The 18,451-nt window shown below is 42.6% G+C and overlaps 1 protein-coding gene across 1 annotated transcript in view; it reads left to right on the top strand.

Moving 5' to 3' along the window:
* Window positions 1-16,778, top strand: part of dnai4 (dynein axonemal intermediate chain 4) — a 29,973-nt gene extending 13,195 nt beyond the window's left edge. The window contains exons 8-17 of the mRNA XM_061717899.1: window positions 2,118-2,291; window positions 3,337-3,461; window positions 5,793-5,873; window positions 5,971-6,128; window positions 6,207-6,367; window positions 7,346-7,503; window positions 10,035-10,133; window positions 14,365-14,591; window positions 15,843-15,990; window positions 16,539-16,778. Coding sequence (XP_061573883.1) covers window positions 2,118-2,291; window positions 3,337-3,461; window positions 5,793-5,873; window positions 5,971-6,128; window positions 6,207-6,367; window positions 7,346-7,503; window positions 10,035-10,133; window positions 14,365-14,591; window positions 15,843-15,990; window positions 16,539-16,778 — 1,571 coding nt within the window. The remainder of the gene's footprint in view (window positions 1-2,117; window positions 2,292-3,336; window positions 3,462-5,792; window positions 5,874-5,970; window positions 6,129-6,206; window positions 6,368-7,345; window positions 7,504-10,034; window positions 10,134-14,364; window positions 14,592-15,842; window positions 15,991-16,538) is intronic.
* Window positions 16,779-18,451: the final 1,673 nt, after the last annotated feature.

Genomic DNA, 18,451 nt, shown 5'->3' with positions numbered 1-18,451 from the left:
TGTATCTCCTCTCTGTGAAAGTCCCTGGTATGCAGTGAAACGCAATGACTCCACGACTGCTCTCATATACTCTCTGTTCTCACGGACTATTTTTGCATGTCCATCACTCAGAGCATTACATATTGTTGAGCCAGACTCTTTCTGAACAGTCCACTCATTCCACGCTGCCATAGCATATTTATGCTCCACACTAGCATTGTGTGTCTTGAATGAACTTGTCGCCTTCTTCCAGTTCTGGTAGCCATTGTGGGTAAATGCTGCCTTCTCTCCATGGTTTCCTGGACGTTGAAAGTGGCGGCATGCAAAGCAGAAAACACGATCCTTTGAAATAGAATATTCCAGCCATTTGTAATCCTCATACCATCTACGATTGAAGTAGCGATCCTGCTGTCCAACTTTCGTGGCTGGATAACGTCGGAGAAGAGGCCGCCTTGGTTCATCAACAGGTGACTGGCTCACATCAGGGGGCGCGGTGTCTGTGTCACTGTCAGCAGCAGCGCAGCTAACGGGGGCTGATGAGCAGCTATCAGCGATGGACTGCTGTGGTGCTCCTTCAGGTCCTGGCTCACGAGTTCCCCTCTCAGATTCATTTTTCGAATCTCCCTCTTCTTCTTTGTCCCTCTGGTCTTCATTTTCTACCTGCACTCTTTTTTTCTTGATCACAAAACGATCCATTGCATGGACTGTGCTTAAACGCGGGAGTATAAACAAAAGACTCCCCCCGCATCTCCCCTGCCCTCACCTCACACACGCACGCACGCACGCACGCACGCACGCACACACACACACACACACACACGCACACACACACACACACAGGTTATAGGGTACACCAATGGGGTACAGCACAAACACGAAGCGGGAACTGGATTGGAACAGAATGGCTACTTGTGAACTTTTTAATGTTTTTAACTTAAAAATAAATATAAAATAAAATGCTGGAGGGGCTTAACTGGGGCTACACAGATTTTTGACGGGTCTATAGCACCCCCTAGCCCCGGTGTAGCGCCGTCCCTGCTGTAAAGCGCTCTGGGTGCCTTGAAGGGCGCTATATAAATCCAAGTCATTATTATTATTATTATAATTTGTGCTGATTACAAATAATATATTACAAATAATAGCACTGACCAAAACACCTGCAGAAATACTGCAGGAATGACATAGCAGCAGTTAAATGCAGCCTTCTGTAAGCTTTAAATATCCACTGGGCTTACATCAAATACATCAAAACACAACAATAAAAAACACTTTTCTGAACTTATCAATATGACTCTGTCCTTCACAGGATAAGTAAAATGGATCACTGCAAAAACTCACAATCTTAACAAGAATATTTGTCTTATTTCGAGTTAAAACGTCTAATTTTAGTGAAAAAAATCTCATTACACTTAAAACAAGACTCATCACTGGAAAAAACAACAATTTTCACCTGTTTCAAGTAGATTTTCACTTAAAATAAGTAGAAAAATCTGCCAGTGGAATAAGATTTTTTTGCTTGTAATGAGAAGATAAATCTTGTCCCGCTGGCAGATTTTTCTACTTATTTCAAGTGAAAATTTACTTGAAACAGGTGAAAATTGTCAAACAAGTTATTTTTCTGGTGTTATTTTTCTGGTGATGACTCTAAATGTTGAAATAGCAGTAAAACCACATTCATTGATGAAATGACATAAGGGATGGAAAGGGGGGATGGCAGTTTTACAGGGGGGATGATTTGGACTGTTTTTATTTCAGGGGGGGATGCCATATAACCTCATGACCTCATATAACTGTCCAAATCATCTACAATCTGTCAGAAAAGAAAGGGAAAAAAGGTAGACATAGAGAGCAGATAGTCACAGATTAGATTGATTCAGATCAAATCTGATTTTTACAGCTTTTTTCTCTGAGTATATGACTCTATGAACTGAAAAAAGAACATTCTGTGAAGTCAGCCAGAGGTTTCTGAAGAGCAGCTTTGAAGGTTTTTTTTTTTTTTGGCAGATGCTATCTTGGAGGAGATGACTCCCCCAACCCATGAAGCCAAATGATATGAGCTTACATTCATTCTGAATAAATCTGCCCACTCATGCTTGTTTTACATATTGCTATCTCAGTGCTGTGTTTGATGTCCACAGGCAGCAGCACCGTCAGCCAGCTGCAGGACGTACAAGTATACGCTGACCCGGACCCAGATAAAGTCCTCCTGTCAGAGTCCTTTCAGAAGACCTCCATGTTCATGGAGAGAACCATCATGGTCCAAAAATATCAGTCCAAACTGGCTGCTTACAGGAACCGGCCCATCCTTCCAGGTGAGCTCAGGTTTGCAGATGCAGAGAAAGGGGACAAAGATGTCCAACAAGAAAGGGGAAACCTTACTCTGAAACCACTGTAGTAAGTCTCTCCGGTCCTCAGTTCTCTAATGTCTTAAAAGAAGGAGGAGTTGATGACAGGAGTAAACATTTTTAAATCTCACACTAACTACGTTTACATGCAGTCAAAATTCAGGTTATTGCTAATATTCCGGTTACTGAAACATTCAGAATATTCCGTTTACATGGTAATTAATCACTCGGGATATCTGGATCAAACCAGCGACGCGCGGAGAACGTGATGACGTAATTCCCGTCATTTCCGCTTCTTCTTCCTGTATCCAAATTCAAAACAAATGCTGCTTCGCGCAACTTTTCTCTCACCTTCTTGTAAATCTGTCTATCCCGGTACTTTCTACCGTCTACAAATGCAGAAATGTTCATATCCTTCATTACATTTATGAAGTGATTAGTCTCCTCCTGGTCTTGGTTTCTCCGTGTTTATAAGAACTTCCTGGACTCAAAAGACCAGGATTCCTTGTGAACAGAGCATGTGCAGAAAACAAATTCCTGTTCCGTTTGATGGGGATATTCCGTTTGGTGTTTACATGACCCAATATTCAGGTTTTAAAAGGAGTAACCCAGGGGTCATATTCAGGTTTTTAAAAACCCGAATATGAGCAAATTCCGGTTATTCAAAGGGGTTATTAGTGTTTACATGGCCGTTCAAATTCGGGTTATTGCCAATATTCGGGTTTTAAAAGGGTTATTGAGTGCATGGAAACGCAATTACTGGCACGCTATTTAAAAACTCACATCTATGGAATAAAAAATCTAAACTGTTATGTGTATCATCAATCTACAAAAAAAGGAATTTCAGGAAACTTTACACACAGTGCAAACAGATTAAATCTATTTGAATTAAGTATAGTACAGTTCTGTCAAATTATATTCCAATTTGTTTTAATCCATTTCTAATCCAGCTCAGTCCAATTCAACTTAATTTGTGCTGCCAGTTTGAGACTGATGATGTTGTTTTTTTCAGACCCTTACAGCACAGAGGAGGGTCAGGACTCCTTCACTCCGACCCTGGAGCGGCTCTGGGCTTTTACGTGCAAGCTCACCACGGGATACGCCGTTAGAAGCATAGCCAGGAACAAGAAGAACCCGGTACCAGTTTTCAGAACCACAAAGACATCAGCCAATATTACTGGTGCTGTTTAAGAACAAAACATTTCTGCATCAGTGCTTTCAAGTTGCCTCATTTTCTGTTAACTCCTTATTTTGTAAGAAACTGAGTAGACTGGAACACTGTAGTGTCTTTACGAAGCAGTTAAAAGAGGATTTGTTAATGTGAAGAAGCAGTCTGCTTCACACACTGGAGTGGGTTATGGTGTTCCACACAGTTCTCTACTTGGACTGTTACATACGCTTTCATTAAGTAAGAAATATATTTTCATGGAGCACTTTTCACAGACAGCAGCTACAAAGTGCTTTGCAATAAAATAAACAGACAAAGGTACGGCGGCCGAGACCCGCCATTGCTGAAAATAAAAGTAACCCTGCAAACAAAAACAAACGCTGCTGCAAATAAAAGAAACGCTGCAAATATAAAGAAACCCCGCTGAATAAATGAAAATGGCCTCAAAACAACATGGCTGTATCTGAAAGTGTTTTTCTAGCCCACTGGTCCACAGCCACACTTAATTGTTTCAGATCCTCAAACAAATGTGGCTGAAGTGGATGTCTGTGGATGTCTTTTTTTTAGTGGACTATATTGTGACTAAAGGGTGTTTTCAGACTCAGCCCATGCTTAAAGGGGACCTATTATGAAAAACATGTTTTTTCTTGTTTTAACATATATAAAGTGGTCTCCCCTCACCCTGCCAACACAGGGGAGACAAAATACCATGGAATTCTGCAGGGTCTGCTCCCCCCCCTGACTGAGTCTTCCAGTGTCACGTGACCTTTTTTTGAGCCATTCTGAATCTGCGCCTATGGTGACGTCACCATAGGCGCTCATTTCCAGAGGTTCAGCCTCCGCTGCTGAAACCACGCCCACAACCAGCTCTCTCCGCTGCTGGAGCGGTGCTTCCTTCAGCCAGTCGGACGCGGCGCCGCGGCGGAGCGGATCCGGGTTAAATCATCCAGGTTCCCGGGTGGTTTGGGAGCTGGGTCCTCGGGGGTCTGTCCCAGGTCGTACCAGCTTCACCCTCCGAGATTTTCAGCCAAATCTGTCGGTTTGATCACCGGTAACGGGCGATGCGCCGCGGATGCGCTCCGGAGCCGATCCGTGCGCCATGCGCCCGCCGTGGGGTTGCGGCGCTCGTCGCGCAGCATCCGCGGGCAGATCCGGCTGAAATTCCGCTGGTCGGTCCCCGGGAGTCCCTGCTACCAGTCCAGGCGGGTTCCTGCGGTCCCGGCCGGTCGGAACCGGTCAGATTTCCCGGTTAAAGCCGCGGTGATGCGCGATGCGCCCCGGAGCCACGCCGGGCGCCCGGCGTGGCTCCGGGGCGCATCAGCGTTCAGCATCCGCCGGGCAGATCCGGCTGAAATAGTGCATAAATGTTATTTAATATACAACTCATATTTTATTTTTTTAACAATAAAGTTGCCATTTGTGAAAATTCAGTGTTGATTTATTTACAGGCTCGGGCTGCTCTGGCGGAGCGAGGTTTATGCTCCTCCCCTGCTACACGTCATTCAGGGAGCCAATCAGCACAGAGCCTCATTATCATACCCCCCCCTTCCCTTAGAATGAGGCGCAGAAAAAGAGGTTAGAAGCGGTAAAACTAGTGACAGGGCCCACGGGCTGGATTTCTGATTTATGTAGAAAAAACAAGCTTTAGATTGTTTTTAAGACATTCAAGGCCTGTTTAAAATATACATTAAATGCCATAATAGGTCTCCTTTAAACTAAATTTTGCAAAAAAAAGCCAAAGCCTCTGTGAGGTTGGAGCGGTCATTAAAACAGACAGAGCAGAGAAGCTGGATGTCATCATCATGAAGGTAGCACAAAATGTTGCTAAACTTTGCAATTAAGTGTCCAAGAGGCAACAAAGTACACAGTAAACAAAACAGGTCCAAGAACAGATCCCTGTGGAACACCTCAGAACAGGGGAACTTTATCTATTTTAACTCTATTTTAACAAGTGTTTGATGGACACAGAAAATTATCTGTCACTAATGGTAGCTGTTAATGTTAGCCAGTCCTTCCTTCCGTCCTTCCTTCCTTCCTTCCTTCCTTCCTTCCTTCCTTCCTTCCTTCCTTCCTTCCTTCCTTCCTTCCTTCCTTTCTCCCTTCCTTCCTTCCTTCCTTCCTTCCTTCCTTCCTTCCTTCCTTCCTTCCTTCCTTCCTTCCTTCCTTCCTTTCTTCCTTTCTTCCTTTCTTCCTTCCTTCCTTCTTCCCTTCCTCCTTCCTTGACCTGAGACAGCCCAAGGGTTAAGAGCACTGCAGGCCCTTTAGTTGTTCTGATGACTGTTCTCTGGATGTTCCGTCAGCACATCCTGGCTGTCGGCTACAGTGACTCCAAGAGCCAGAAACCAGGTCTCATCTGCGGCTGGTCCATCAAAAACCCTGAGGTTTGTTTCTGTTTCGGTCCTGTATATTTCTGGAGCCGTGATCAAAAATAGTCCCCAGCAACTCCAAATGAAAGCATTCTCCTGTTCTCCCGAGCAGTGGCCTGAGCGAGTGTTCTCCACCCCCAGCGGGGTCACCTCCCTGGACTTCTCTGCCAACAACCCCGGTCAGCTGGCTGCAGGGATGCACGACGGCTCCATCGCCTTCTACAACGTCTTCTTCAAGGACAACAGGGCGTTCATGGACACCAGCACTCTGTGAGTGGAGGAACGCTGATGGAATCTCTTCCATCAGATCTGGACCATAGCATTTCCCTTATTTCCCTTGTTCTGCAGCGAGTTTCCTAGAAGGCATCTGGAACCGGTGTGGCAGGTGACCTGGACCAAAATTGGGCCGGCATCGGCAGAGGGGGACAGAGACGAGGCTCTGCTGTCGGCGTCACAAGACGGCAGGATCACCAAGTGGTTCTTCTGCCCCACTGGACTGGACTGCCTTGGTACAATGCTGTGGTGTCAGTTTTATCACGAGAAAACCAGTCCGGATGTTTAAAAACTGGTTATTATTTTATTTATCTGGAGTTTTAAAGGGAGGGTTTAAAATTAGACTCTGTCATTCTTGTTTAGATTCATATATAACCAGTACTGGAGTTGAGGGGGGATGAGGGGGATGGCATCCCCCCTGAAATAAAAACGGTCAAAATCATCCCCCCTGTAAAACTGCCATCCCCCCTTTCCATCCCTTATGTCATTTCATCAATGAATGTGGTTTTACTGCTATTTTAACATTTAGAGTCATCACCAGAAAAATAACACCAGAAAAATGACTTTTTCACCTTTTTCACCAATAATTTTCACCTGTTTCAAGTAAATTTTCACTTGAAATGAGTAAGAAAATCTGCCAGTGGGACAAGATTTATCTTCTTATTAGAAGCAAAAAAAAATTGCAGATTTTTCTACTCATTTCAAGTGAAAATCTACTTGAAACAGGTGGAAATTGTTGTTTTTTCCAGTGATGAGTCTTGTTTTAAGTGTAATGAGATTTTTTTTTACTAAAATGAGACATTTGAACTAGAAATAAGACAACAATTCTTGTTAAGATTTTGAGTTTTTCCAGTGATCCATTTTACTTATCCTGTGAAGGACAGAGTCATATTGATGTTCAGAAGTTCAGAAAGTTCAGAAAAGTGTTTTTTATTGTTGTGTTTTGATGTATTTGATGTAAGCCCAGTGGATATTTAAAGCTTACAGAAGGCTGCATTTAACTGCTGCTATGTCATTCCTGCAGTATTTCTGCAGGTGTTTTGGTCACTGCTATTATTTGTAATATATTATATTATTTGTAATCAGCACAAATTATCCGTCCCCTTATGATAAAATCCACCACCCCCCTGATTGTTTTTTACAACTCGAGTACTGCATAAGCCCCTCTCACACTGATCATACCTCCATCAGTTTCTACCTTTTTTTTCCCCCAGACCTGATGAACATGAAGAGGCTTCCTCGGATGAGTGTATCGAAGAAAGAGAAGGACAATATGTTAGATCTCTTAGATGCCCCTGCTCGCTGCATCCACTTCCATCCAACAGTAAGTCTGTCCGACAGAAACTTAGCAGAAACCTCCAGCTCCAGACAAGTGAGTAGAGAATCATGGAGGTCATCTCTGATTTATCTTTGATCGAGTGCTGGGGGAAAAAAAGAGAAACTTTGTCATTTGTTTACACATATGCACAAATGCACTTCAGACATAACTGAGCTCTGATGGAGTTTTAAGTACTTATGAATCACTTTTGGAGCTGGCCCCCAGTGGGCTGTGGAGGAACTGCAGGTTGTGTCCTCAACATGGTGGTAAGATTTTTGGCGCTTGCACAAGGCCCGCCATGGACCAGGTTCTTCAATGTCCGGTGTAACAGCAATCACTTCACAATCTTCTCTTTCATCTGATGATGATAATTATGATCAAGTTGAAGATTTTAAACCACAAAAAAAACATTGTTTCTATGTCCCAACCGATTGCTGCCTGAAACTAAAACTACGACCCAAACGTACAAGTTTATAACAGCACAAATGACGGAGTTAAAAACAAAAGGGAACCTGTCAAGGCTGTGACTGCACATTCTGAGTCGGCCCTAAACAAGGTCCAAGCATGTTGACATGAGTTCATAATACATTCTGTGTTCAAAAGAAGTTTAGCTTCACGCAGTTTTAAGAGCAAACTTAAACTTGTTGTAAGTGTAAGACTACGTTCACACTGTAGTTTCCAAGTGACCCAAATCCGATTTTTTGCTCATATGTGACTCAGATCTGATTTGTTTATGACAGTGTGAACAGCAAGTCACATGCAATCTGATCTTATCACATCAGATTCAGGTCACTTCCATATGTGGATCTAAATCGGATACAGGTCTGATGTTTTGCAATGCGACCTCAGTGTGAACAGCCAGGTCGGAATTAATGTGACTTTGACGTCACTTGAGAGCGACCGTTGTCATAATACTGCGCTGGCGGGGACGGGAGTCACTCGGAAGCGATCGGAAAAGGTCAAGACAAACATGGAGGATAGCGGCGACGGAGCTAATCAGTGGAGGGACAGTGAGGTCTTGGACCTTATAAGTATTTGGGGGGACACTACTATACAAGCTAAATTAGAGGGGTCTTATCGTAACCGGTCTGTATTTGAGAGAATATCAAAAGAAATGTGCGAGCGCAGGTCTTGTGGAGAGGGGCTGACAGATGTATTGGAAGGTAGCCCTCGACATCCTGGAATTCTGGATTAAAATCTGTCTCTGTAAAGATGTTCATCACATCATGATCCCACCACTCCTGACTCCAAGTCTGCATCCACACACACCTCTCTACAGACGAGGCAGCCATCGCTCCACAAAAGCCATTATTAAAAATGCGGCTTTCTTTCTCCTCCTTCTCCTCTTCATTAACACTTGCTCACAGTTTCGTCGGCTTCCACCACACAACAACTTCAAAATATACCCATGTACGCTCACTTCTGTTGCCTCCATGTTTACTGCCGTATGACGGCGTGCTGCGTGTGACGTCTTTGTTATTGTTCCTCTGCGCATGTGGGTCAGTTCAGGCCGCGATGCGTTCACACTTGAGTCTGATATAGGACACATTTTAAAAGATAATGTGAACAGCCACACAAAAAAATCGGATATGGGAAAAAATCGGAATTGAGCATTAAGGCCTGCAGTGTGAACGTAGTCTAAGTGTTCTAATAAGTTTTAAGTCACTCCTTGCTGGGTGACTAGCGTGTGAGGATGAAACTCTTACAGAAGATCCAGAATGTGGATATGGTTTTAATGAACCGAAAAAGATTCAAATCATAAACGTTTTAGTAAGTTGCAAGCAAGCAAGAGCGTTCTCCTTTCTGGATTGAAGCCCCCCAGTGGTAGGATAAGCTGCAGTTCCTCTACTGACCAATAGGGGCTGGATCTAAAAGTGGATCAATCTCCATCTTAAAATGTCCAATGTTACAGCAGAAATAAACATATCTACAGTCACATCCATGACAACTGTTCAGGGGTCAATCTCTATGTACTTCATCAGGTAAAATGATGTGAAGCATTAATTTAAGTATAAAGGGGTGTAGCGTTTTGACTGGTGAGCTCCGTCACTTTGATAGTTTACAGTTACCCCTGTATTGACTTCTGAGGTGTGCAGAAAATCTTAACAGAGCATAATTATTCATATTTTAAAGACAGCCATTCCACGTTTTTTGTGATTTCACACAAATTGATGCAAAATCAACATTTCCTTCCATTTTTTCGCGCTAATGCATAATTCATAGTTTATTGCAAAATGTCTTCAAAAATTGTCACAAACCTTGAGTTTATATATACATAATCCCGGAGTTCTAGTTTTTAATGTTTTTTTAGTAACAACACTTTAAATGAGGGTGTTTGCACAGATCTGAGCCTGCAGAACACCTGTAGGTAGGTCAGAGAGGGTTTGTCCAGTGTTATTCACTCTACGTACATTTCAAGTCCCAAGCACATTCTAGTGAGTTCCAGGTACATTTGAAGTGAAGACTAAGCAAGTTCTAAGTCACTATCAGTGTTTGCAGATTATCTCCAGCAGCGCTTGTACCTGATGTTGTCAGATTGTGAGTAAAAAGTGACTTTCATTGCACCTACTGCTCTGATTTTCCAGTGTCCTGGTATCTACTTGGTTGGGGCCTGGGACGGCCTCATCCACAAGTGTTCCCTCTCTGAGAGCGAGCGAGGCCTGGACACGTACGCAAAACACTTGGTAAGTGGGAATTACACCTTTCATGTTTGAGAGGAGACTAAAGCAGTTTTCAGGTGAGTTTTCAGCAGCAAGACATACAATACAATACAATACAATACAACTTTATTTATAAAGCACTTTAAAAACACCAACATGGTCCAAAGTGCTGGACAGGCAAATGAAAGACAACACACCATAAGGCACAGGGAACATAAATAAAACAATCATGATAAGTTAAGTGAATAAAAAGGATAAAATAGAAGATAAAAGAATAAAATACTAATAAAAGGATAAAATAAGCACAACTGTCTTGCTAGGTGTTAAAGGCCAAGGAGAAAAGGTGGGTTTTAAGAAGAGATTTAAAAACAGACAGAGAGGAGGCCTGTTTTATTTGCTGAGGCAGGTTGTTCCAAAGTTTTGGAGCTGCAACAGCGAAGGCGCCGTCCCCTCTGAGCTTTCTATTAGTTTTAGGCTCTCTCAGGAGCAGCTGATCAGCTGATCTGAGAGAGCGACTGGGGGAATAAGGGTGTAGGAGCTCACAGAGGTACGGCAGGGCAAGACCATTCAAGGATTTAAAAGCAAATAAAATAATTTTAAAATGAATCCGGGACTGTATGGGCAGCCAGTGGAGGGAAGCTAAAATGGGGGAAATGTGCTCAAATTTGCGAGTGCCGGTTAAAAGGCGTGCTGCAGCATTTTGGACCATCTGGAGACGGGAGATGGAAGAAGCACTAACCCCCACATAAAGGGCGTTGCAGTAGTCCAGCCTAGTGTTGACAAAGGCATGTATTACTATTTCAAGCTGCCATCTTGAAAGAATTGGCTTTATTTTAGCCAGCTGCCGCAAGTGATAAAAACTAGATTTGACAACCGCCCTGATCTGGCTGTCAAGCTTTAGAGCTGCATCCACTTTGACCCCTAGGTTGGTGATGGTTGGCTTTACATGCTGGGCCAAGGGCCCCAGATCTGGAATGGGTGTTCCGGTGGTGCCACCAAAAACCATCACTTCAGTCTTTTTCTCATTGAAGTTTAAAAAGTTCAGAGACATCCAGGCCTTTATGTCGTCAAGACACTTAAGTAGGGCAGTAATTGAGTAATTGTCTTTCTTCTTAAGTGGGACATAAATCTGACTGTCATCTGCATAAAAATGATGCGGGAGCAAACAGGTTCAATTCAATTCAAAATACTGTATTAATCCCCAAAGGGAAATTGATTTTCCAGTACATCCCATCCAAAAAACAAACGAACAACATAAACAGGTGCTTGAGGCGTTGCAGCCGCGGGTCGGCGCTGACCTCTCATTAGATCAGAAAAAGATGACACGAGGAAAGATAAACCCACCTCGGCACAAAGAGCAACATGCCCAGACAACACACACAGGAGGCAGAAAAGGCGTTGAGCAGCGGGAAGTGGGATATAGTTTTGTGCATGTTTGTGTGTGTGTGTGTGCAAGTTTGTGTGAATAGTAAGTCTGTGAACTCTGTTCCAGTTTATTTCAACCATAGTCCTTGATAGTTTGTTAGTTTGTTTGGCTTCAGTATAAATTTTGGTGAAGTTCCACAGTTGCCGTGGGGACAGGGGAGGGGGTAGCGGGGCAGAGCATCTTGTTAGCATAACATCCAGGACGGATTTGAAATAAGCCAGCCATACCAAGGCCAAGCAGCCGGGAACACAATTTCCATAACAATAACGTTGTTATTCAGCATCTGGAGCAGAAGTAGGAGGTTGGAGTGAAGCTGCTGTGACGTATTTGATTGTGTGATATAAACGTAGAAGACAACAACACTAAAGATGTAGAACCTGGAGGAGATGATAGATGTGCTTTTTTTGTTAGTTTGTCTCTGTGCTGCTGAAAAGTCATCTGGAGCCGTGAGCAGCTATGAAGTGGTCGTTCCTTATCTCCATCTAGATCCTTTTTAATTCTCTCCTCAGCACCAGGTTTATGAACATCTGCACCTCAGAGTTGGATCATGAAACAGACTTTTGCTGCCATTGCTGGTTGAATAAAATGAACAAGAATCCGTCAGAGTCTCTTTCTCTGATTTCCTCCTCCTGACTCAGACGTCTGACTCCAACCCCCCGACCAATCGGTGGCCTGTAGTGTGATGATGTCAGATACAGCCGACTCAGCCGCTTATGGTCCTTTTCCACTAGTATCTACTCAGCGCGCTTCTACCCGCCACGCCCCCGTCTTGCGCTTTTCCACTACGGGCCAAGGCGGGTTGAGCCGTGCCAAACCGATACTATTTCTGTAACCATTCTGCCGAGGTTCTAACCGGGCTGAGCCGCTACTATTTCTGACGTCATCACCCTCCGCGCCACTGATTGGTCAGGGGGCCGGACCGTCAGACGTTTGAATCAGGAAGCGGGAGTCAGCGCAAGAGCGACTCGCGGCTCGCAGCGATTTTATTATAAAGCGCAAAACATCTGTTTGGTGATCCAACTCTGAGGTGCAGATGTTCATAAACCTGGTGCTGAGGAGAGAATTAAAAAGGGATCTAGACGGGTGATAAGGAACGATCAGATCCACCGGGCGCTCTGTTTTACTCTCAGCCGCTCGCGGCTCCAGCTGATTTCTCATCAGCACCGACACAAACAAAGCGGTTGCGCAATCGAGTACGTCACAGCAGCTTCACCCCAACCTGCCCACTTCTCACCTGGTGGAAAAACAAACGGGGACCAAAACGAGTAGAGGCGTGACGAGCCGAGTCTGGCTGAGTAAGTACTAGTGGGAAAAGCGCCATTAGAACCTCGGCAGAATAGTTACAGAAAAGTATCTACTCTGCACGTTAGACCCCTGGTGGAAAAGAACCAAACCGAGATGAGTCGAGTCGGGCTGAGTAGGTACTAGTGGAAAAGCGCCATAATTGTCCGTCTGCCATAAAGTCTCTCTGGTTCATCATGGCCAGAGCTGAGTAGAGTAGCCAAAAATTGTACTCAAGTAAAAGTACTGTTACTTCAGAATAATATGACTCAAGTAGAAGTAAAAAGTAGTCATCCAAATAATTACTTGAGTAAAAGTAAAAAAGTACTTGGTGAAAAAACTACTCAAGTACTGAGTAACTGTTGAGTAACGTCGGATTTATTTTTTTAACACAACCATTCAAACAGACAAAAGTACAAAATAATCCTCTTCAGGCAAATTAAATCAATAAAATAATAAAATTAATTAGAATTAATAAAAAATAAAAAATAGCTTAAATTAAAATAATCTTAAAGTAAATTCAAGTACTTTAATTAATAATAAAATAAATAAAATAACAGAATAAAAAAATAAATTAAGCACAAGTAGCACAACATTTTTTACTTTTATAAAGTGCAGATGCATAGGAGGTCGCAGCCAGTTAACAGTACATAAGTGCAGATGTTGAGGAAGACACAACTACCATCAGGTACAGAGACACTGTCTAATTACAAAGTTTGTTCGTTTTTATTTATTTTGAACATGTATAAAAAAAAAAACAAGAAAAAAAGATAAGAAAAACAAATACAGGTGGGCATTCCACCACATAAAGAAAAAAAAACATAAAAAAACAGCAAAAAACATATTTCAGTTAATGTTCGAAAAGGAGTCGGAGGAAGTATAAACTTATTTAATCCCACCCCTTTTCCACAACTAAACATAAATTATATGCCTGTATTTACTTTTTATACTATACACTAATTTGTATAAATAAATAAATATAATTTTTACAAAAATAACCTATTTAATACCAAATGTAGGCTCTATCATAAATATAATATAACTATTATATAAATATAAAATGACTATGATATAAATTTAAATATGATATAAATAAAATCTGTATATCTATACAAACATACAAAGACAACATGACGAAATAGCAAAACACACACAGCTGCTGATCTTTAAACACAGTCTTCACTTTTATACCTCAAATAAACTATGTCTTTATATTTCTTCTTAGATTGTTTTATGTTTGTACATTCTTTTAACTCCAAATTCAAACCATTCCACTGTTTAATTCCACAAACTAATACACAAAAACTTCCTTTTTGTTGTACGCACAAATAAAGATTTGAAGTTTAGGTTTCCCCTTAAGTTTAGGTTTCCCCTTAAATTATAGTTATAAGTAATTATAAGTAGTAAATTACAATGAAGTCACAGGATTAGGTTGTGCTAACTTTTGCATGGACTGGTGAAAGGCAGATCTGAAGAGATTATAAAACTTCTTTTACGGCTGTTGTTGTTTGAGTGTAGTAACACCGTGGTTGTTCCCGTCTCTCCTAGCGTCCGGTGAATGCCATCGAGTGGTCACCATTCAGCCCAGATGTGTTTCTGAGCTGCTCCTCAGACTGGACCATCCGTCTGTGGAAGCAGGGCACCTTCAGGCCTCTGATGACCTTCAGATCCGTCATGAGCGACGTGGTCGCCGCCAGGTGGTCCCCCGACTGCTCCACTGTGTTTGCAGCCATTAACAGAGAGCAGTTGGAAGTCTGGGACCTGAACTCCAGCATGTAAGTCCAACTGACCCGTCCACACCAGTAGTCACGTTTACATGCAGTCAAAATTCAGGTTATTGCTAATATTCCGGTTATTGAAACATTCGGAATATTCCGTTTACATGGTAATTAATCATTTGGGATATCTGGATCAAACCAGCGACGCACGGAGAACGTGATGACGCAATTACCGTCATTTCTGCTTCTTCTTCCTGTATCCAAATTCAAAACAAAAGCTGCTTCACGCAACTTTTCGCTCACCTTCTTTTAAATCTGGCTATCCCGGTACTTTTTACCGTCTACAAATGCAGAAATGTTCATATCCATCAATACATTTATGAAATGATTAGTCTCCTCGTCACACCAAAAGTGTGGCGTGGTCTTGCGTTTCTCCGTGTTTATAAGAACTTCCTAGACTCAAAAGACCAACAGTGCGCCCGAAATGCCATACTAAAAAGTATATACTCAAAAAGCATACTTAAGTTCGGCACACTTTTGAGTAAATATCAGTAGTATGCATTAATTCGGACGTACTATTAAGAGCGCACACGACACTTCCTGCCGTTGGGAGGGGGGGTTGTTACCATGGTAACCTGTCACAGCAGCAGTAGCAGCACCGCTCCGTTCTTTCCCGTTTATTCTGGCCAAAACAAGATTACATTATATGATATTATTATTTACGAATATTATAATATTAATATTATATAATAATATTATTATACTTAATATTATACTTATGACATATACGTATCACTTAGCAACCAAACACCGCTGCATTGCATTGTGGGACGTTTCTGCTCGGCTAATGTCCATCAATCCATATATTTCTCCAGAATGAGTATGGATATATACTATTGAGTACGTACTAATGTTTCGCACTAGAAAATCTCACATACTCATTTTGCATACTCATTAGGGTGGAAGTATGTGATTTCGGACGCAGCCCAGGATTCCTTGTGAACAGAGCATGAGCAGAAAACAAATTCCTGTTCCGTTTGATGGGGATATTCCGTTAGGCGTTTACATGACCCAATATTCGGGTTTTAAAAGGAGTAACCCAGGGCTCATATTCGGGTTTTTAAAAACCGGAATATGAGCAAATTCCAGTTATTCAAAGGGGTTATTGGTGTTTACATGGCCGTGCAAATTCGGGTTATTGCCAATATTCGGGTTTTAAAAGGGTTATTGATGCATGTAAATGCAGTCACTGTTTTCAGCTCTGTCTCTGTGAAAGCAGCCAGTAACAACAGAAGCGTTTATTTACAGTGAGAAACCAACCATCGTACACCGCACTGCCACCGGAGTCGCACCGACATCCCTGCTGTTTGGCTCTGGACACGTCCTGGTGGGAGACTCGGAGGGACAGGTGACGGTCTTCAAAATACAGAACCTCCAAGCTGTAGAGGGCAAGCAGGTAACTCCTGAACACCTGGAATACTCACACAGGTGTAAGAGTACAGCAGGACAATGTTTTTTCATAATTTAGCTTCCTGGAGGTTAATCTTTGTTCTTTCTCAACAAAGTCTACCCCAGAATAAATTCTGTTTCTGTGCATTTCTATAGAAACATTAATAGTTTGCTTTATTCGATTAATGATGGATGAAAGAAGGAAAACTTTTGATTTCCTTCCCTCTGACTTTAACAAAGAAAAAAGCCGGATCAAATACTTTAAGGACATCGGATGGAGGAAAGGAACTAACCATCGTTTATTTTCTTTTTACAGGAGAAAAGTCTGGAGGAGATAATCCAGTCTGCTTCCATTTGTTTTTAAAGTTGTTAAAAGTTGTTGTTGTTGTTTTTGTTATTATTTGGTGTTAAAGTTATTGTTCTTTTAAATCGTTCTAAAGTGTGATTGTTAAAAATAAAAGTGTGCTGGCGTGGGGGGCAGCCCTCAATCATGACGGAGTCTGGGTGCTTCTTGTTCCTCTTGTAAGTCACTCTGACGGGATTCCTGATGCTCAGGCCTCCCCACACTTCCTGTTGAACATCCTGGATCTGGATCAGCGTGTTGTCCAGGTCCATCCTGGAGAGTCTGGACTCCAGGAGATCTGGAGACGCCAGACAGGACGTCCTAAAAATCTCACCATTATAAATTTCCACTTTTCAGCTACTTCCACTGTGTTTAGTTTGGAAAGTTGGGGGGATGAATGTCAGGACGCAGAGCTGATTTCTGCTGAGATGGAGCACAGCTGGAAGAGCTGAGTGCAGGTGGAACCTGGATGTACAGTGGGGAGAACAAGTATTTGATACACTGCCGATTTTGCAGGTTTTCCCACTTGCAAAGCATGTAGAAGTCTGTAATTTTTATCATAGGTACTCTTCAACTGTGAGTGATGGAATCTAAAAAAAAATTCAGAAAATCACATTGTATGATTTTTAAGTAATTCATTTGCATTTTATTGCATGACATAAGTATTTGATCACCTGTCAACCAGTAAGACTTCCGGCTCTCACAGACCTGTTAGTTCTTCTTTAAGAAGCCCTCCTGTTCTCCACTCATTACCTGTATTAACTGCACCTGTTTAAACTCGTTACCTGTATAAAAGACACCTGTCCACACACTCAATCAAACAAACTCCAACCTCTCCACAATGGCCAAGACCAGAGAGCTGTGTAAGGACATCAGGGATAAAATTGTAGACCTGCACAAGGCTGGGATGGGCTACAGGACAATAGGCAAGCAGCTTGGTGAGAAGGCAACAACTGTTGGCGCAATTATTAGAAAATGGAAGAAGTTCAAGATGACGGTCAATCTCCCTCGGTCTGGGGCTCCATGCAAAATCTTACCTGGTGGGGCATCAATGATCATGAGGAAGGTGAGGGATCAGCCCAGAACTACACGGCAGGACCTGGTCAATGACCTGAAGAGAGCTGGGACCACAGTCTCAAAGAAAACCATTAGTAACACACTACGCCGTCATGGATTAAAATCCTGCAGCGCACGCAAGGTCCCCCTGCTCAAGCCAGTGCATGTCCAGGCCCGTCTGAAGTTTGCCAATGACCATCTGGATGATCCAGAGGAGGAATGGGAGAAGGTCATGTGGTCTGATGAGACTAAAATAGAGCTTTTTGGTCTAAACTCCATTTGCCGTGTTTGGAGGAAAAAGAAGGATGAGTACAACCCCAAGAACACCATCCCAACCGTGAAGCATGGAGGTGGAAACATCATTCTTTGGGGATGCTTTTCTGCAAAGGGGACAGGACGACTGCACCGTATTGAGGGGAGGATGGATGGGGCCATGTATCGTGAGATCTTGGCCAACAACCTCCTTCCCTCAGTAAGAGCATTGAAGATGGGTCGTGGCTGGGTCTTCCAGCATGACAACGATCCGAAACACACAGCCAGGGCAACTAAGGAGTGGCTCCGTAAGAAGCATTTCAAGGTCCTGGAGTGGCCTAGCCAGTCTCCAGACCTGAACCCAATAGAAAATCTTTGGAGGGAGCTGAAAGTCCGTATTGCCCAGCGACAGCCCCGAAACCTGAAGGATCTGGAGAAGATCTGTATGGAGGAAAGGGCCAAAATCCCTGCTGCAGTGTGTGCAAACCTGGTCAAGAACTACAGGAAACGTCTGAGCTCTGGAATTGCAAACAAAGGTTTCTGTACCAAATATTAAGTTCTGTTTTTCTGATGTATCAAATACTCATGTCATGCAATAAAATGCAAATTAATTACTTAAAAATCATACAATGTGATTTTCTGGATTTTTTTTTTTAGATTCCATCACTCACAGTTGAAGAGTACCTATGATAAAAATGACAGACTTCTACATGCTTTTCAAGTGGGAAAACCTGCAAAATCGGCAGTGTATCAAATACTTGTTCTCCCCACTGTATATACATATATATATGTATATGTGTGTGTATGTGTTATATAT

This window comes from Cololabis saira, chromosome 3 (genome assembly GCF_033807715.1).
Source record: "Cololabis saira isolate AMF1-May2022 chromosome 3, fColSai1.1, whole genome shotgun sequence".
Lineage (NCBI taxonomy): Eukaryota > Metazoa > Chordata > Actinopteri > Beloniformes > Belonidae > Cololabis > Cololabis saira.
The sequence above is the reverse complement of the archived record's forward strand: the minus strand, read 5'-3'. Positions and strand labels throughout refer to the sequence as shown.